The sequence below is a fragment of the Didymosphaeria variabile genome (assembly GCF_027946475.1).
Source record: "Didymosphaeria variabile strain IMI 356815 chromosome Unknown scaffold_7, whole genome shotgun sequence".
NCBI lineage: Eukaryota > Fungi > Ascomycota > Dothideomycetes > Pleosporales > Didymosphaeriaceae > Didymosphaeria > Didymosphaeria variabile.
The window spans coordinates 1,420,475-1,439,889 of NW_026611626.1; the positions used below are offsets into that span (position 1 = coordinate 1,420,475).

General features: G+C 54.7%; 6 protein-coding genes across 6 annotated transcripts; 2 read left to right on the forward strand and 4 right to left on the reverse strand.

The window, feature by feature from the left end:
* Positions 1-715: 715 nt before the first annotated feature.
* N0V89_009608 (uncharacterized protein) lies at positions 716-2,215 on the reverse strand (the record flags this gene model as incomplete). Its single annotated transcript, XM_056218359.1, has 1 exon — positions 716-2,215. One exon carries the CDS (start codon positions 2,213-2,215, stop codon positions 716-718), a length of 1,500 nt encoding a protein of 499 aa, XP_056067624.1.
* Positions 2,216-2,977: 762 nt separating this feature from the next.
* On the reverse strand, positions 2,978-4,591 carry MCA1 (Ca(2+)-dependent cysteine protease; the record flags this gene model as incomplete). The annotated part of the gene is made up of 7 exons (XM_056218360.1): positions 2,978-3,003; positions 3,058-3,227; positions 3,281-3,719; positions 3,767-4,135; positions 4,182-4,260; positions 4,316-4,421; positions 4,476-4,591. 7 exons carry the CDS (start codon positions 4,589-4,591, stop codon positions 2,978-2,980), a joined length of 1,305 nt encoding a protein of 434 aa, XP_056067625.1.
* A 2,602-nt stretch (positions 4,592-7,193) lies between these two features.
* N0V89_009610 (uncharacterized protein) lies at positions 7,194-12,101 on the reverse strand (the record flags this gene model as incomplete). Its single annotated transcript, XM_056218361.1, has 3 exons — positions 7,194-7,460; positions 7,507-9,251; positions 9,299-12,101. The coding sequence occupies 3 exons, from the start codon at positions 12,099-12,101 to the stop codon at positions 7,194-7,196; spliced, it is 4,815 nt and encodes a 1,604-aa protein (XP_056067626.1).
* Positions 12,102-13,731: 1,630 nt separating this feature from the next.
* Positions 13,732-14,136, forward strand: N0V89_009611 (uncharacterized protein; the record flags this gene model as incomplete). Its single annotated transcript, XM_056218362.1, has 1 exon — positions 13,732-14,136. The coding sequence occupies one exon, from the start codon at positions 13,732-13,734 to the stop codon at positions 14,134-14,136; it is 405 nt and encodes a 134-aa protein (XP_056067627.1).
* A 497-nt stretch (positions 14,137-14,633) lies between these two features.
* On the forward strand, positions 14,634-17,854 carry IFM1 (translation initiation factor IF-2; the record flags this gene model as incomplete). Its single annotated transcript, XM_056218363.1, has 4 exons — positions 14,634-14,657; positions 14,714-15,515; positions 15,570-17,642; positions 17,700-17,854. The coding sequence occupies 4 exons, from the start codon at positions 14,634-14,636 to the stop codon at positions 17,852-17,854; spliced, it is 3,054 nt and encodes a 1,017-aa protein (XP_056067628.1).
* A 301-nt stretch (positions 17,855-18,155) lies between these two features.
* On the reverse strand, positions 18,156-19,037 carry N0V89_009613 (uncharacterized protein; the record flags this gene model as incomplete). Its single annotated transcript, XM_056218364.1, has 3 exons — positions 18,156-18,378; positions 18,450-18,853; positions 18,918-19,037. The coding sequence occupies 3 exons, from the start codon at positions 19,035-19,037 to the stop codon at positions 18,156-18,158; spliced, it is 747 nt and encodes a 248-aa protein (XP_056067629.1).
* Between the last annotated feature and the right edge of the window lie 378 nt (positions 19,038-19,415).

A 19,415-nucleotide genomic window follows, 5' to 3' on the forward strand; every position in this document is an offset into this window, starting at 1 on the left:
CAGGCGTCACCATGGCTGCGATCTCCTATTCCACCCGACTCACGCTTCTCATCAAGCGGATGTGTAGCATCCACAATATGATTTGGCACTGGACACATGCATCAATTCAGTCGGGTTGGCAAGAGCTGTAGACCTTATCAATTACACTAGAAATAAGCGCTTGAATTTGTCTCTGTTGCTGCCAATAAAGTCTGAATAAGGCGCATATAGCGGTGTCGCACTGCAGGTATAGGTGCGGCTGAGGACATGAGATCTCGTACATGGACGTGCGGTAATCACACTCACTATGCAGCCTCATTGCACTGCCCGACTATGACGTTCGCCTCCAGTCCTCATGCTGTCGCATTGCACTGTAGCCTTTAAGTGTGTGGGGCGGCGCCTGCGGTCCGAACACTGCTCTCAGATGAGAGCTTCTACCTCTCAAATCTCCAAATCGGTCCTTTCGGTACAAGAGGCAATAGTAATTGATTAGCTGATCAAGTCAATGTACAAACAGGGTAGAAACATGTCCGTGTCAAGCCTATGTGGTTCAGAGTAATCTACACGATCCGTTTTGCCATGCTCTCATGCTTATATAGCACACTGGCTCTAGCAGATGGTGTATCTATGGTATCTTTGCTGTCGTAACAGTGTGATGCTTCTTTATCCAAGAGCCTGACGTCTCATCACGCTGAACTCTGTAATATCAAACATCGATATCGACCCTATGAGATTTTTACACATCCAGCATACTCCTGAATCTCTGCTGCGGAGCCGGTTCCGCAAACTGCGACGTCACCTTCTGCCCTGTCTTTCCCATCCGCGTACTCGCCGTCTCACTGACTTCTCTAGCCACCGAAGGCCCGCCCGCCTTCAGATGTGTACCCGTACCCACACCCCTCCCTTTGCCCCCCTCCGGACTCTCATCCCTAAATGGATCCTGCACTGGTCTACTCTCACTCCTCTGCCTGACGTTCATGTTACCCATCTCGACGGCCCTCTCAAGGTTTCTAGCAGTCGGTCTCCCGCCACCGATTTCCGCGGTCATGTCTCTCAATCTTTGATCGTTATCAGCAAATCGGGCAACCATATTCCTGCTCCACCAGTTGGGCTTCTTCACAAGATTGAGCTCAGCATCGTGTGCACGGCCGCGGGCGACGCGCTGCGCAACAATTTGCTTGTCTTCGTTCTTCTCAAGAAAGCCAAAGCCGTTGTACGTAAGGAGGATAAGGAGGAACGGCGCGTAGCCCAGGGCGAAGGGGTAGGTGACGGGCACTGCTTGATTGAAGAGGGAAATGGACCAGGAGAAGGAGGCGGCGATGCCGTAAGCGAGGCGTATGCCTAAGAGTACCACGTTGATGAGGAGTTTTTTGGGGCATGCCGCAAGGTTGCTGTTCTTGTAAGCGCGGAGGGAGTGCGTGAGAGAGAAGAGAATGGTAGCCCACGCAGCTACTGCAAGAATCGCACCCGCTTTGTTACGGAGGTCTGTTGCCAATGGCCTTGCAATGTCCATCGTTTGCTCGGGTGAATTTTGCCTTTGCACGCCGGTCCAACTCCTCGGGATCGTAAGGAAAAAATTCAGCCACGCGAACAGATAGAAGATGAGCGGGGTGTAGAACTCTATCTTCGCCCGCCGATCGATTTGGGAAAGACCATACGGATCCGCATCCACGACCTGCCGTTCTTCCCAGCTCCCCCAATGCCGCGTGCCCTCCCACACACTCGCCAGCCCCGCCGGCACCATCAGCGTGAAGAAGAAGCATTGAAGCATAATCGGCATCTGCTGCAGGTAGTACCTATCCACATCGACGCCGGTGAACAGGCTGATCGTCGCGGAGGCGGAGACGAAGAGCATCCAGTACCACTGCCATCTTCTCCCCACTAGTCTGAATCTCTTGTCCTCGCGTAGATGCTGCGCGCCGTGCTTCTTGAGATTCATCAGCGTGAACATGATGCTTAGACCGAATAGGACGCCCAAGGCGATGCTAGTTGCGCCGCGCGAGGAGATGCCGTAGTACGGGATGTAGCATGTTGTTGCGTGGAGCCAGGTGCCGTTGTCGAGCATGCGAGGCTTGAAGGCGTCGAAGACAAGGTAGCATTCTGAGCCGTTGGAAATGGTGTTGTTTGTGTAGAAGGAGTAGTGGTGCGTGCTGAGGGCGCGGATGTTGAAGTGCACGCCGTTTATGGTTGTCATGGAAGTGTTGTCGGCGTCCGGCGTGAACGGGATGAGTGCCATCGTGGCCGATGGGCAACCGTGAGGCCTGGTTTGCGCGGAGCGATTGGGAGAGCTCTTCGATCCTTGTTGTTTACGTCGGCATCTCGTAGTAGGCGTGGGCGCGATGCGCCTGTGAATGCTCGGGAGCCTTCCGCAACGTTCCGGCGATGTTGGGTATCTTCGCGCATAAGAACAGTAATGGAACTTGCTCTCGTGCACAACGGACCTAAAAGGGTATCTCTATAACTGACTAGGGGTGGTAGCGCACCGGCGGCTCTGTGGGATGACGCATGGTGGTCGCTTTCGAGGATTACGGATCGCGGGCTGTCCTCTTTTGGCGCGAACCCAGACGTCGATCTCGTGGCCCGTGCCAAGGTGTCCCTTTCGTTTCACCAGAATATTTGCCAAACGGTGTACCCATGTGTTACAGGCTATGTTGGAGGCTATCCATTGGTGTCCTTTCCCGGCTTGGAAGAAATTGTCATGGGAAGGCATTGGTGGACATCGTACATATGGACCACTAACAGCGCTCCGACAGAATATATGTAAAGAACAATTCATGCTATCCAGAGTTGCAAATCTTATAGCCAAAACGCCACTCTTTCTGTCCGACCCAGTAAGTCAGACGCTCGCTCATTGAACTATATACAGTTGAAGTACAACCAGAACCATTCGTCAGCCATGAATCCCAATGCCTTTTCCTTTTCCAATCTCCGTTTCAAGCCATATGCGCAAAATCTTGATGCAAGACGCCTCTCGTTCTCCAATCCGTTATACACAGCTTTACATTCGGTATTGAAGGTCGACATCTTTAGTTTGAGATCAGGACAAGTTCCAACTCAATCAAGGAGACGATGACTTACCCAGGGGGTGACTGCAACTTAATTGCGGCTTCTGACTGTACTTTTGCTGGAGCTCATCGCGGATGCTGTTCAGCAATTGCACATAGCTCTGGTTCGGATTCTTCTTCAGCGAAGTGACGAAAGCCCAGGACATGGCACCGGTGGCCTCGCCCGCGATAGACGCATCAGCGCTTGGCTTTTGTCAGTACCACCACTTTTCGGAACCTTAACGAACGTGACTTACGATGTCTGTGTATCTTTCGAGCCACTCCACATGATAACATCTGCCGGGCTCGTTTTCGTCCTCAAATTCTTCTCCCTCACCTTGTCGCCGGTGGTAACCTTCTTGAACAGACTGCTAGCCGTCGACATCATGCCGCCAATATCGTTGCGAGCATATGAAGACATAATACCCAGCAATCCTTGGCCAGCTTCCTTGGCCAGATTCGGCTCCTTGACCACACCAGAAGTGGAGTAGATGTACGGCAGGTCGAGCGCAGATCCAGAGTGGCAGGAGTCGAAGATGGCCGTCAACCGCACACCTGGCTGCAGGGGGCTGACCATTATACGGTGCATCTCGTCGTCAACGATGTGGCCCGCAGTTCGGAAATCAACAGGATATATGACCTCGTCGTAACCATCGTCTTCGTCACCATCAAGATCCTTCGTCTGGCCGCCATGTCCTATTGCTGTTAGCATGACTGATGACGCGGAATTCGCCATGTCGTACCTGAGTAGTGGAAAAACAGCGAATCGTTCGGGCGAGCGTCCTTGATTAGCCAGTGCATTGCCCGCAAGATGTTGGCTTTGGTAGGCTGGCTCATGGGATTCTGCTGGTCGTCGGTCAGGAGGACCATGTCTTCCCGCTTATAATTGAAGTGGCTGTTCAAGTATGTGCTCATGTTCTTCACGTCGTTGATGCAGCCCCGCAGCTGCCCGCGCTGGCCAAAGTAGTTGATACCAACGAGCAGCGCTTTCCGACGTCCATTACAAGCCGAATACTGGTACGTATAGCCGCCGGGGGCATTGTGGCCGAAGGTTTGAGGCGTTGTTGGTGGAGGGGGTGGGCCGCCGATGCGCTGCTGCTGCATTTGAGGTGCTGGTTCTGTCAGCCGAGGCTCACAAAGAGCAGCATGCAAACATACGCGGCGGCTGATACGTTTGTTGCTGATGCTGCTGTGGAGGTGGTGCTCCATAGCCTCCATACTGCTGGGGTGGTGGGGTCTGTCAGGCGTCAGCTTCGCGATTCCTTGGATACATGTTCCTGTCGGTGACGCACCTGCTGGTATCCGTACTGTTGCGGCGGCGGGCCTTGCTGGTAGCCGCCGTTGTAGGGCGGTTGTGGCGAGGGCGAATGTTGGTATCCGCCATACTGCTGTGGAGGTCTGCCCGATAGCCGTCAGCATCCCTTCAGAATAGCGTCCGATGCCGTCACTCACGGAGCACCATAGGTCGGTGCCGGGTAGCCCTGGGGCGGACCGTAGTTCTGCTGTGGAGGCGGGGCACCGTAGTTGGGAGCGCCGTTGTGATACTGCTGCCCCGGATAATAAGACATGGCTGCGGTCGCGGTCGTAGGGTTCTCGCTGTTTGTGGCTGGTGTGAGGCGGCGCGTTTGGGGTCGATGGAGCAGAACGGGAGGGGAGCTGCCGAGGTCGGGATGCAAAGCTCGAGCGGCGAGGAGCTGTCGTTGTAGCGCGCCCGGCTCTGGTGCTCGTGCTGGAGGGGCTCGCGTGCGTGTATGGGGTCCGAAGGTGCGCGAAGAGGAGACGTGAAGTGAGAAGCTGTGCAAGCGTGCAAGCGTGCAAGCGTGCAAGCGTGCGGCTGACGGGCAGAGTGGCTCGACGATGGCTGTATGCGGATAAGACGGCGGGGTCGGGGTCTGGTTGGGCGCGATACAGGGATACAGGTCCGCGCGGCGCGACGACGGACGAGCTGCCACAAGATCGGGACGATCTGCTGCCGACGGGAAAGGAAGCGTGGACGAAGATCACCTCGAGAAGGGGACGCGCGCAAGAAGAATGGACGTTAAGGGGTAGGGCAGGGCGTGTGGGGTCCGGGCATGCCTTCTTTAGCGTGGCTTTGGACGTTGGTTTTTCCTTCACAGAAGACGGTCCTGAAGCGTCGTACATCAACACATATATAGCAATCACGGTAGCTGTTGCACCACGCGCCTGTGACGGACCCCAAAGCCACGAGAGACGCTTGCCCTCACTCGAGCCACGACAACCCAAGCCGCCCTCTCCCACACGCATTCACTGCCCTCCCCTGCCGTTCCCGTTGTGTCTTGCAGAGCCACTGCCCAGAGCATCCACCCACGCTCCGACCGTCTCTGCCTAGTCCCATGCCCGATGCACTCTTCTTACCGCTTCCAATCTACAAAGCCTTGCGTACTAACGAATCAGGCATGGGAGAATGCCATCTGCGCTGTCGTGCATAAGCGTCCTCGGAGCGAGCAAAGCCTCGCCTGGCACGCGCGTGTGCGAGCTCGTACTCGCGGTCAGGCCGAGTGTGGCACGGTGAGCGACTTCACCTTGGTCGAAGCCCGATCCGGCACTGACGACCACGACCAGTACTTCCATCTCTCAAGCGCAACCTGGAAATCAACATTTCAACCTAAACACGGTCAAATGGACTTGCGCTAACGCTCACAAGCTCATCCGCAGCGGCTATCCCAAACGTCTATACCTCCAATCCTTCCTCTCGCCCACCCCAATCCGCACCTCTTCAACACCCAGCTTTCCCAATCCGGATCCCTGCACATCTCCTCCTTGGACAAGTCTTCGTCGTGGGCTAAACGTTCCAGGCCCGCTGCAATGGGTTCTCGTGGCTTGCGTCGCGGCCCTAAGCGAACGGTCAAGACCGAGATGCCAAAGCCCACCTCATTTGCTGAGCGCTATGTACATTGATAGCATCTTGCTTTCCTGCTATCGGAAACCTTGTGCGGCATGTTGCACTGGGCTGTCTGAAGGGCTTGCAGGGCTGTATGGTGAGCCAATCAGAGGTAGGCTGAGATGTAGAGCTAGGTGTGGGCACTGTTCCATCGGTCGTGTAGTCGTAGTCGTTAGAAGCTGGGGAAGTTGTCTGAGCCTCAGTGCATGCTGATGTTGGATTTGGCGTGGGGTTATCTATTTGGAGGTGACCGTGCAGTGTAGTTACGTACTGCGTACTGTTACTCTAGCATGTATTCTCCGATTGGACTGCCCGATTGTATCTTCTCCCCCCGCCAGCTCACAAAGACTGACCACGAACTTGTCATAGTCTAAAGCTTGTCACCGTTGGACAGGCGCTTTGCAAACGCAGTAGCAAAATGTAGGCAAGCATCTGCTTTGTCCGCCTGCGAAGCATGGCCGACAGCCAACACAGCCATACCGGTCGGGTACCATCACTCTGCTCCATCATGCACTCCATCTTCTCGCAAATGCGGTGTATAGACACACGCCCCTTACTCTCTAACCATCACATCCATGCAGTCCGACCGCCTAGTACACTGATCAGTCGGCGGTCAAGGGAGCAGATTCTGCTTACGGCGCGGCTGAGCATCATTGACGCAGCACATGTACCTGCATCATCTCACCTCAGCTGAACGAGAAAGGTTCTTCCACTCCGCTCCACGTGGAAGTGGGGTTTGATCTGCTGTGTGAAGCGGAAGGTAAGCACAGCGATCATGCGTGCCTGAATTATGACGGAAGGTAATACTGCGTTAGAGGATGGGTATATGTTTACATTGCGTCTTCTCCTTCTTCTAGCCCAATCCGCCTTGGCGCCTGCGAAGTGTCGAAGCGTATCCTTGTACTCGAACGTAGAACAATGTGCTAGCATAAATTGAGCAACACTCAGACGTAAAATACATTCAATCGTTTTCCTCCCTTCGCTGGGACCAGAATAGAATCTGCAACGCGCGATCCGCTACGCTGTGAAAATAGAAACAATAAATGAGCCGTTCGTAGATAGGCCGAGGACTCAAGCTGAACGTAGAAATTACAAGGGGTATAAGATCAAGCAATCGAATTAGGTCGTTCTCTTTGCCTCAGTTTCGGCCTTGACGAATGAAGCTTCTTCAAACGCCGCACAGTACGCCGGAGAGGTGTGAGTCCTATCCGGATCAAAATTCGTTCGTCAGTAAGTACATGATGTGAAGGTTACGAAAGAGATAGATATCAGGTTGTGATGGGCTCAGAAGCTTGGAGGGCTTCGCTCGCACCATCAATAGCTTTAGCCGGCGACGGCTTGTTCGTATCGTCGAGTACACTGTCGAGTTGTTCCTCGCTGGCTTCGCGCTCCGCGTATATCTTGTTCTTTAGGGTTTGTGCAGCTGTGAGCGAGTCGATGTACGTGCGGAACTTTACGATCTCCCGTAGTAGATAAGAGGATTTGCGTTCCCAATTGGCCATGGCCTTTGCGGCATTAGGATGGCGAGGAGAGAACTGACCATGTTAGCAAGATCAGTAGTAGAATTTACGGACGACTCACTGCAATAAGCATAGGCGCCCTCATTTCATTATGGCGAGCTAGCTCGTCTTCAATGTTCTTAACGTAGTCAGTCAAGGCGCGGAGCTGATCCACTTCCATCAGGTTGCTGGCCATCATGCTCGAGGTCGGTGGGCTCCAATCGTTGAGTGAGACCTTGTCACCCGGTAGACGCGCTTTGATTGTTCCTGTTGCATGGTCCATGGAGCTGCGCATTGAACTCGCCATACTAGGACGAGGTACGTGGCCATGGGTCGATGCGTTGCTCTCCGGACGGATCAGAGCCGTGTTGATGACATTTTCACCCCAGCCATATTCGATGTTGCTGACACCTCCCATCAAGGGTTCCTTAGATAGCCTAGCAGACCAGTAATTGGCGGTGGACACGAATTCTCGAACAATATCAGGTGTGCCAACCTGGAACAGATGCACAGCTCCAGTCGGGAGTGACAAGGCCCAGACGTGTGGTCGGGTCTTCGAGTAGCCAGGCGGCGGAAGAGCGCTGGCAATGGTTTGTCGCAGAAGGAAGCTGTCAAGTGCCTCAGCGTTGTCCATCCAATTGCCGCCACCAACAACGCCACCAGCAGATGGGCGTGACTTCTTTTGCCGCATCGACTTTGCATTCATGTTGAAGGAAAAGAGTCGCATATAGCCCTTTTCGATGACAGCGAAACACTCGTTCCACGTTCTATCTTTTGCCTTCTTGTCCAATGCTTCGAGGTGGTGCTTGTGCTTCAATATACCCTCTTTTGCCCATGGTGCACCGGTGAGTTCAAGCATCTCGTCCTCAAGAAGCGGGGCGACACGAGTAAATTCTTCATCACTGGCAATGGTCATCCCTTCCTCGCGAATTATCGCTTGAGAGAGTGCATTGGCAAATCCAATGGCTTGCTGGTAGTCACCGTGCGCAAAGTGGGAGCCAAGCGATTCCATCGACATGGATGTCTGAGTCTTCCCGTACGAATACCTGCTCCATGTACTTGAGCCGGCCGGACTCCAAACGGATTGGTCGTCCAGGCTTGTACGGCTTGAAGCAACAGTTGATGTCGGATATAGTCGTGGACGCGAGCGGGTCTTGGAGTTCCAGCTCTTCCCCATGCTGCGGAAATCGGTTTGAGATCGTCCACGGTAGCTCATGTTGTCGGATGGTGCTTTGCTTAGAACGCTGGGTGTGCGGCGAAGCATGCTACTGACCGAAAGGTTATTTGTTGATGGTTGCTCGTGGACCTGCAGCGCTGAGGCTCCGTGCAAAGGTAACCGTTGCTTGCGAATGGAGTCATAGAATTCCTTGAGCACAGTTTCAAGATGCAACTCCCACCCCTTCATTGGTCCATTATACGGAGAGCCGACCAAAAGGTTACCGTCGGAAACACCAGAGTCAATCAACACGCCTTCTGAGCCACTGCGATGCGGAGGTCGAAGCGAGAGACGACTTCGAGCCCTCCTGTTTTCTACGGGCTCCTCAGCAGCATCTGCAGGAAATGCTACATTTTCGGCAGCCGGAGAGCTGGGTTCAGACCTGTCATTATTCCAAGGGTTATTCCACGGCAGAGATCCTCTCCTGAACTGGGTTGACTGAGGTCGCAGGGTTTCTTCGTTTGCGTCTTTGAGTGCATCTTTGCAAACACGGACGACAGTGGGCAGTGTGTTCTTAACGAACTGACTCCGCGTCATTCTTGCTTCAATGTCGGCGACGTGAAGATCAGTGTTGAGCAAGAGGATCGAGTAACATATAGTATGGACGACATCTGGATCACCATTAGCAAGAAGCTCCTTTATGGTACGTGGCACTTACCAGTTGCCTTGAAGCCGTGGCTAGGGTTGCATTCGCACCATCGCTCCGATAGACTCATGAGAATTCGATCGATCTGCTGGGTTTCTGCTTTCAACACAACCTTGCCGCAGAGATCTCGCATGGCGGCCAGGATGTTGAAGCCTGTCCAGTCGAACAGCGCCATGAACGCCTTCCGCGTTCGCATGCTCGATGCGGTGACATCGCCGAGATCGGCAGCTGCCGTGCCCTTTTGCACGGATGGGTCGTCGCCGTTGAAGATACCGAAAGCGCGTTCTCGGTCTGCATCACTGGGCTCGGCATCATGCACACGGTGCTCGATGATGGCAGGCATGGTTTCGGAATCTTGCGTCTGTACTTGCAAAGTAGGGAGACTCGCATCCGGTTGAGCGGGGTCGTGTGCTGGCGCGCGTTCTGGCGGAGGGACAGGCAGTTCCTTCTCAAACGATTTCTGGGCCGAGCGTGCGCCTTCCAAAGGAAGCGCCAGGTCTTCGGTCTCCTCGTCACCAGCCAACCTCTCTTCGGACGACGTGGGCTCAAGCCACACACGCCGCGACCCAGCTGCGCTCTTCTTTCGCGTGGGCGCCCGCTTCTTCTGGTTGCCGGCGGCTGTGAGAATCCACCCATCCTCCTCCACCTCGGCCTCGGACGTGAATCGAGACTGGTACAATGCCGGCGCACTGGCGTTGTCCGCCTCAGGTTTGGATAGCTTGTCGCGCTTTTCCTCACTACCGGTCTTCTTCCCCACTGCATTGGGTGGGAGTTGGAATCCGGCTGCAGTGGGGCTGCCCGTCGGCCTCGGCGTTTCATCCGCATTGCCAGACGCGCCGAGCTCGTCTGATGGTGTTGCACGGCCGCTGCGATCATCGTTGCAGCTGCTGCTGTCTGCAAGAAAGGTATCCTCCTGGGTGGTAGCAACGTTTGGCTTACGGTTCTTCAACTTCAATTTGAGTTTCGGGCTACTTGTACTGGCTGCATGCTCCGCCATGAGTTGCTCTTTGAATTGCTCCTGGCGCGATGATGGCGGCGAGGGGTTGGTGTCGCGTGATCCTGGCTTAACGCTTCGTACAGTCGCATCCTTATGCGGCTTGTATCCAGGTGAGAAACCATTCGGGCGCTCTGCTTCTACCTTATCAACGGGGTCGGGTGAGAATTGTCGAGGGTTCTGATACTGCTTGACTGGACTTGGAACGTCGCCTAGATACGGGTTCATAACCTTACGCAGGCTGCTAATGCCAGGGCTTGGCTGTGGCTGGACATCCTCGAACTTCTGTGGGGTTTGCAGTGGGGTCTGGAATTGGGCCGGCATTGGAGGCTGTTCCGGGGGCGGCTCGGTGACCGACTTCTTCCTCCGTCTGAAGAAAGAGGAGTGTTTCTTCGCTAGCGTGGGCTGTAATGGCTGCGTGGTCTGCGTTTGTGCCGAACTTGCTGTTTGTGGTGGCCTTGAGGCAGGTGATTTCAACTGTGATGCAATGTGGTTTGACCCGTGTGGTGTGGTGCGAGGCCGACCGTTAGAGTACATCGAGTCGATATCATTCGGCCGATTGGTTGATGACACCGGCGACGCGGCCATGTATGAAGCATTGGAATTAGTGGACGAATTGGAGAGTTGAGGCACCGACTTTGGCAATGCGCTGCCAAAAACTCGGCGGAAGAAGCCTGGTTTCTCTTTCGGCGCGGGAACGGGAGCAAGAGGCACGACCGTGTGTTTCCGTGTAGCCACGTTTGGCGACGGTGCGGGTGGGTCGTGGTAAGTCGGAATCGGTGGGAGATCCCTCAAGTTGGCAGCGTTGACAAATTCCTGAGCCTGGAGCCGCATGTTTGGCTCTTGGTGGCTCTTGTTTTTGCGAAGCGTTCTGTAGCTCGCGGCCGACCGAACGCTATTCTTTCGCCGGGGCGCAGGAGCCTGGGCCGGTGCAAACGCAGGTTGCGCCGGATATGTCACGGGCGACTGCGGCTCCTGGGCTCTTCTGGGCCCAGCAGGAATCGTCGGTTGAGGTGCTGCTTCGTAGTCCGGTTGATAACCAGGATACGTCGGTCGGCTTCTATCACGGATGGTGGACTCTGTCCTCACTGACAGTGCCTTGGAACCCAAATTCCCGTGATCAAAGCTGATAGAACGACGCCCGAGGCCTACACGTTGAGATCCCATAGCTCCCTTCCCAAAATCAACGCTCGAAGCGGCACTGCTCTTGCTGCCCTTCTTTCCGCCTCTCATGTGCCCTGCCTGTTGTACTTGTTCGTTTGGTAGCCGGGTTTCGGCCCAAGCCCCTCTGAGACTCTCTCGCCGGCTCATTGCATTAGGGATATTGTTACTGCTATTACTTCTCCGACCGCGTGCGTGGTGTGGGGCGAACCGATATGTCGAATCATCGGCATGCAGGTCGTAATCGGAAGAATGGGATGAGGCGTAGGTGTGACCGCGAAGGCGAGGGGCTTTCGGGGGAGCGTATGAATTGTCTGTGAAGAATAGCTGGTCGTCGTCAAGATTGCTCGTGGAGTACAGCGCTGCTGGGTACGAGGACAGAGGGAGCTGGTCGAGCGAAAGCAGCATGTTATCCACGACAGAATCCCGCGTGCGGTCGGCAAAGGACAAGTCGTGCGAGTCTCTCAACGCATCCTGCTGGCTCGTCCCGCTCCGCCTGTTGTCTACCGGGGTCTCGTCGTCGAAGAAGGTCTCCGGTTGCTTGTGGCGAGTATCCAGCGCGCGCATACCAGCGCCTGTGCCATGTGTCCTCGACGGACCCGGAGGTGTGGACGGCCGGGAGTCATCCCTCGCCCTGTCTCTGCCGCTGAAGTGCGCCATCGCCGCTGCGCCCTAGCTCTGGGGTCCGGAGTTGTATAATATCGGGGATGGGCGTCCGCCTTCTTGCATACTCCGACTGGGCAATACGGGAAACAGAAGCTCGAAACAGGCGATTCGCATACACAATGTCCAAAGTATCCAAGAAGCTGGGCCGAGCTGTGTTGTAGGGCGCTCGATGCGCAGCGGAGAGGTGCAGGTTCAACAGCGGATAGCCGCACCGTCACGGCCGCTCTCGTCGAAGGCAATCGCTCTCAGATTAACAGGCCAGCGCTGCTGGGCTTTGGGCGTGAGATGTAGCTTCGAGCAGACGGCGGGGCGTGACACGGCACCCACAAGACGCACGATTGCGGGCCAGTCGCTCCTGTGCAGGTAGCGTCGTCGCGGCTGTTTGGCGTGCCTTCAGGGGCGTGGATTGGCGCGGACACGGCAACGGCGAGATGCAGCGAGCCGGCAGCTGCTGCAGGACGAATGCAAGAGGTCACAACGAGATGAGTAGTCAGGGTTGGCGACGCGACAGCGCGCGTCGATGATGGCGCCCTTGATGGATTTTAGACTTTGCTGCTCTGCTATAGCCACCAGCAGGGCCGGATGCTGCGCCGACAAGGATGCTCCTTACTGCAAGGCTTCACACGTGGTGGTGGCCACGACTCAAGGGCACCACCGCACGACGGCGGACTCGTCGTCGGGCCGCGCGCTGATTGCTGCAAAACCAACAGCACCACTGCAGCTACCGCGAGAGGCGTCGTCCTGCTTGAGCGTCGTGCAACACGATGAAACGCACGCCTCGGCGTGTGCAGCATGACTTGCCCCTGGCGCGGTTCACCTCGCAGATCCGTCCTGTAACCCCATAAAGGCAAGTCAGGGACCGAGGCACCACGCTATTGAATGGCCTAAACGGGCGCTACACCATCGCCTGCCTCACGAGGTGGTGCGTGCACAGATACCATGGCTAGAGGTCGACCGCAGCTCTCAGACGCCCAAAGACTTCAGCTACCTGTATCGGCACAGTCTGTGCAGCCCAGCTCGAAACAAGTCATCTTTCGACGGTCCATCATGCACGTTGGGATTAGACTTGACATAGGAAATGCACGCATGATCCGCTTACTTTGATTGATCCCTACAGGTTGTTGCAAGGGTGATTCCTTGGAAGATGAGGCCGGTAAAGCTGGGGTAACGTACGAAAGAATGAGTGACGTTGAGAGTCTACATACATATGTAGCTTTGAAGGAAAACACCTTAGTAGGCAAAGGCAGAGTGGGTAGAGGGTCGTGGTCTTTCTTTCCTCTGGTCGGACTAGGGCAGGCTCTCCTGCTGTTACATACAAGACAGCAACGTCATCTGCAATGCTTCGGCAGAGGGTACCGTGGGCGATCTAAACGACTGGCAACAGCCTCACATCTTCCTACGCAATCGCCCGATAGGATAGCTACTTCGAGCGCTCTCCGCGAAGCGACCTCTGGCAAACCAATTCACGCCCCCACTCACAACCACGACCACCTGCATCCTCTCCACTTGCGACTGGATACTGCAGCAACGGCGTGGCCCAAGCATCCGGCTCATCTCGCTCTGCTCGCCGTCAGGTACGTTTCAACGCAGTCGAATCGCGTCCAACACTAACGTTTTTGGGAGCATGCGCTCGCCCATACCGCTCGCCTTTTTCCTCGTTGGCGCACTCTCCCAGGCCCCATTGCTGTCCGACCCTACGCGAAAATACGTTCTCGATGTTGTCGAAAGAGCCCTGAAAGAAGAAGATCCAGTAGTAAGGCAAGCCCTTGTCGCATCCATCGGCTTTCCTTACATCCCGACTCAGAATCGCGGCTGGAAAGGATACGGACGCGTGATCATCTTCACCAGCATCATGCTGCTGATTGTCAACCTCTTCTGCCTATACGTCCTACTCTTGTGGATCAAGTACGTCTTCCAAAAGCGCGGCATTTACCAGCGGTATCTGCGATGGTCGGCCGCACGGGACCGGCGTAAGCAGCAGGAGGATATTCTGTTTGAGCAAGCAGACAAAGAGTGCAAACGAACTTGATTAGGCATGGAGATTGGGTGACTCTGGTGTTTCCTCAAATGTGTAATACAGAGGCAGGAGGCTGGTGATGGAAGACTTTCCAAGGTTGATTGACAGGCGCGATACCCAATGTGAAACTAGACCCAGGCAGACCACTGGAAACGATTACAGCTTTGACATGTCTACCAGTCCTCAAGCGTGCATGATGCCCATTGAGTGTTGATGTTGAGCTGCAATTCCAAAGCATCTCGTATGCTGGATGCTCCATAGCATGATCCGTCCACACTGCAAGGACTTCAACACTACTGGTGTTGTCAAAGAGTTCCAGGAGTGTTATGCTTCAAGTCGCTGAGATGGATGGGCAGGTGATGATGGAGCCAGTCCGGATGCCTCCGAATCGTATCGCAGTGGGGCCGCGGCGAAATCGCGCTAAGCCACGACGCCGATTCAGGATCATGTCCCCGACTCCATGACTTTTTCGAGCTCTGAATTACCATCACATCAACATATCATCAACCATGCGGAAATCGCGTGTGCTCCGGGTAGGTGTTCGTGTTGCCGTTGACCACTCGAATGTTTTTTGCTGAGACCAGACTAGGTCTCGTCGACTCGCGACATCTGCATATTTTGCGCCACTCGTCAAGTCGCCGCAGCGGATGCTCTTTCAGCGCTTTCTCAGCGGCGACACCTCAATTCTTCGAGCAGAGCGCCACAATATGCAGAAGGGGCCCTATACAAAGAAGAGGCAGTTCCGGCTCCAGCACCAAAGCGGATGTTGACACAGGCAGAGAGGATGCAACAGTTACTTCGAGCGAGAGCTCCAGCACCGCCTTCACCGCCTTCGCCCACGCCTCCCCCGAACCGGATGCGAATGAACCACGCGCCGGGGCGAGATAACGGGAGAGCTCCCTTCCAGTCGTCCATGCCGCCGCCACGAGGGCAAAATCAGCAGAGACAGTCCATGCCCCCGCCACCGCATCTGCTATCGCGACAGCCATTGGGACAGAGACCGCCGTATCGAAGCGCTATGCCCAATGGACCGGGGCGTGGCCAGAACGACACGCGAAACTCGCCATCGTATCATTCCCCGCGAAACACTGGAAGATCAACTGCCCAAGGTTTTCAGAATACTCGTTACAATGTCAACATGGACTCGCGGGCTGCACCAGCTATAGAATCGCCAGCATTTGGAACCGAACAATTGCGCAGGAGGAATGACGCTCAGATATCTGGCAGACCTCCTGCAGGTGGAACCATGTCACAGCCGGCTCAACAGCCAAGGCCACGGCCTCCGAAAATGAGTCAAGCAGAATTGGAGGAGCTATTGGGTAGCAATTCAAAATTGAGACAACCGCGATCGCGTGCTCCATTGTCACGGCAGGCCAACGTTCTAAGGACTTGTATGCATTGTGGAAGTCAGACCCACGATAGTTTCGTCTGTCCGGACAAGCCAGTTTTCCGTCAGCCGCTGCCCTCTCGTGCCCCACGGCCAGATCACTCGAGACCTTCGGGAAATCTCACTGATGCGGCGGCAGACTTCGCCCGAAGGCATGGGCCCAAGTTTGAGAATGAACAGGTTGCATCTGAGCCTGTCGAAGAAAGGCGTCGCGATGACAGGAGGAGTCGACGATTCCGTGATGAAGATGAGGAACCAGTGGAGTCACGCAACCGGTATGAAGAGCCAGAGCGTCGCAGAACAGGGGATTACGGGAGAGGTCGTCGTATCATGCGCGAGCAAGACTTCGAGGAAGACGATAGATACGTGAATAAGGCGGAACGCAAGCGACTGCGACAGGAAGCCAAGAAGAAGACACAAGAGACAAAGGGGCCCGTGCCTGTCTATCTTCCGGAGTACATTAGTGTTGCTAACCTTGCTACTCTTCTGAAAGTACGCCTGGAAGAGTTTGTGGCGAAATTAGAAGAGCTTGGTTTTGAAGAGGTGCAGTCGGACCATATTCTGAATGCTGAGCATGCAGGCCTGGTGGCTCAAGAATATAACTTTGAGCCCATTGTACAAGCAGAGGAAGATGACGGAGATCTCCAACCAGCTCCCACGCTATCTCCAGAAGACTATGCCAACCTCCCTGCTCGACCCCCAGTTGTCACCATCATGGGCCACGTCGATCACGGCAAAACTACTATTCTGGACTATCTACGGTCAACGAGTGTTGCCGCTGGTGAATTTGGTGGCATTACTCAACATATTGGCGCCTTCAGCGTGCCATTGTCCTCTGGCAAGAAGATCACATTTCTGGACACACCTGGTCACTCAGCTTTCGAGACGATGCGGGCTCGAGGGGCAAATGTCACAGACATTGTGGTCTTAGTCGTAGCAGCTGATGATTCCGTCATGCCTCAGACGGTGGAGGCAATCAAGCATGCACAAGCAGCTGCAGTCCCAATGATTGTTGCGATCAACAAGATCGATAAGTCACAGGCTGATCCTGAAGCGGTCAAGCTTGACCTTGGGCGTCACGGTATCGAGGTTGAAGATTTTGGTGGTGATGTTCAAGCCGTATGCGTCAGTGGTAAGACCGGACAAGGTATTCCCGATCTGGAAGAAGCCATCACTACGCTTTCTGAGATGCTTGACCATCGAGCCGACCCGAAGGCTAACGTCGAAGGATGGGTCCTGGAAGGCACCACGAAGAAGTCTGGAAAAGTGGCAACTGTCCTTGTCCGCACTGGTACTCTTCGCTGCGGCAACATCCTCGTTGCTGGCAATACATGGACTCGCGTCCGTAGTCTGCGCAACGAAGCCGGTGCCATGGTGATGGAAGTTGGTCCTGGTATGCCTGTCGAAGTAGATGGTTGGCGCGAACAACCGATTGCCGGAGATGAGGTTCTTCAAGCCGCTGACGAGCAGCATGCCCAAGGCGTTTCTGAGCTGCGCGCGGAGAAGCTTGATCGCGAACAAATGGCCAAAGACATGGAAGCAATTAACGAGTCCAGACGCTTGGAGACTGAGCGCCGCGAGGCCGAAGAGGCTGCAGCCGAAGCCGAAAAGAATGGCGAAACTGTCGAAGAAGCTGCCCCCAAGACAGAGACTGGCCCCGAGATCATCTCTTTCATCGTGAAGGGCGACGTCTCTGGCTCCGTCGAGGCGGTCATTGACCAAATCTCTGCGCTCGGTAACGGCGAAGTCGGCACACGCATCCTTCGCTATGGAGTCGGTTCGCCTTCCGAATTCGACGTGGAGCATGCCGCTGATGCGAAAGGCTATATCGTCAACTTCAACACGTCAGTCTCCAATAACATCAAAGCCTTGGCAGAGAAAAAAGAAGTCAAGATCCTAGACTCGAACATCATCTACAGGGTCGTGGAGAACGTCAAGGCTCTGTTGGAGGAGAGGCTTGCGCCTAAGATTGTGCAGAAGGTCACGGGTGAGGCGGAGGTCGCGATGACATTTGAGATTGGTATAGGCGGGCGCAGGAAAATGGTCATCGCTGGTTCGAAGGTTCGCAATGGTGAGATCAAGAAGGGCTCGAGGGCGAGAGTGTTGCGGAAGGACGAGGCTGTGCACGATGGTTAGTGTCTTCCTATCCTCTTTACGAAGTTCCGAAAATTTGCTAACATGAGCTCAGGCATCATTGGGTCGCTGAAGAACCAAAAGAAGGACGTGCAGACCATGCACAAAGACACTGAGTGCGGTATCGCCTTCGACGACGGGTGGTCCGAATTCAAGGTTGGGGATAAGATCCAATGCTACGATGAGGACAGGATCAAGAGAACATTGTAAGATATGATCAGATGGGTCGCCTATAGAGACAGATGTCTGTACGATTAGAAGCGGGTTGGTCGTCAGTGGTGTACTTCTCCGCTTTCTGTGCACATCTTTGCCACATACAGGAGTTGATCTTACACATACATTGTACGACTGGCAATGTAAATATGTATCACCATTAATGATGCTAAGCGCTAGTTCGCCGTTAAATGGGTTATTCCAATCTACAGACGCAGGAATACACGCTTGTATCAAAAATGCCATTCCAGTTGCATATATACAAACATATTGATACATTACATAGTCCCCAGATTCTTCATTTCCGCAACGCAATGCCCGATAAGAATATAGGCGCAAGATGCTTGCTCAGATTCAGCCCAAACAAGCTGACGAACCATAGAATGATGGTAACAGCGATAGGCGCGAGGAGCAGCTCCGTGTGATGCAGGAAAGGCAGAGCGTTGTAGCCCAGAAAGGTGATTATGAAGTAGTAGATCAGTGCTGCGAGGTAGAGCGTGTTGGAGAGGGCGAGGGAAACCCTACCCTTGTCAGCATTCTGCAACATGCGATTCCCTCGCTAGATACTTGCGAAAAGGCAGGTAAGACTCACCAATGATCCGTCCCCACAAGCGGCATGCATAAAAATTGCGCGACATACAGAAACACCCACACCGGCACGAACGCCCTAATCGCGACATCCCAGCAATACCCGAACTCCAGCTCTTCCTTGCCCTCTCCGTCCCCGGCACTCAAGTCATACAGTCCTCGCTTCCGCCCTGGTATTATTTTGCTGTTTGGCCCGAGGAAGTACTTTATGAGGAAGAAGTGTAGGGTGGATATAATGAGCGAGGAGAGTAGAAAGTGCACGAAGATGAAGACGAGGGTTATCTTGAGGATAGAAGGGACCGAGGAGGCGTAGGCGAAGCCCCAGGCGAGGGAGGTGAGGAGCTGGAAGGCGGAGAGGAGGTAGGTGAAGGAGGGGTCTGGGCGGTGGTAGGTTTTGGAAGTTTGTTTCTGGAGAAAGCATTAGCGAGGTTGCGGGAGGGCAGGTGGAAAGGGAGAACGAATGGGGATGTACGTGGTAGTATATTGATCTGAACACTTTCTTGGGCGCGATCATCAAGGACATCATCTCCCATATTGCCATCTCGAAGTCCATCTGCGGGAACTTGAAGAGGCGCTTGAAGAAGCGCGGCATTCGGAGTTCGTTTCTTCGTGTGGAGGGTGTGCTGCCGAAATTCGCAGGTCCACCTGTTGGCCTGGGTAGCGAGATATGTGGATTCATGGTCGTGAAGGTCTATCAAGATGTTTCGGCGCTGTCTGAATGTCGTTCGTTGCAGGAGCGCGTGCTTTGCGCCTCGAAGTCGCTATGAAAGGGTATGTATCTGGTGGTAAGCGCGCGGAACGGCGTCGCGAATGTTCGCTTTTGAGTGTCAGAGTCTCAGGAAATTTGGTAAAAGAGCGCTGAGTGAATGCTGGCGTGTTCGTCGGTACACCGGTCGAGTCTGGCATCGCGGAGCACCAGCCACAGCGCCAAGAGGCAGGAGCTCGGAGAAAGCGGCGCCTTCGTTCATCG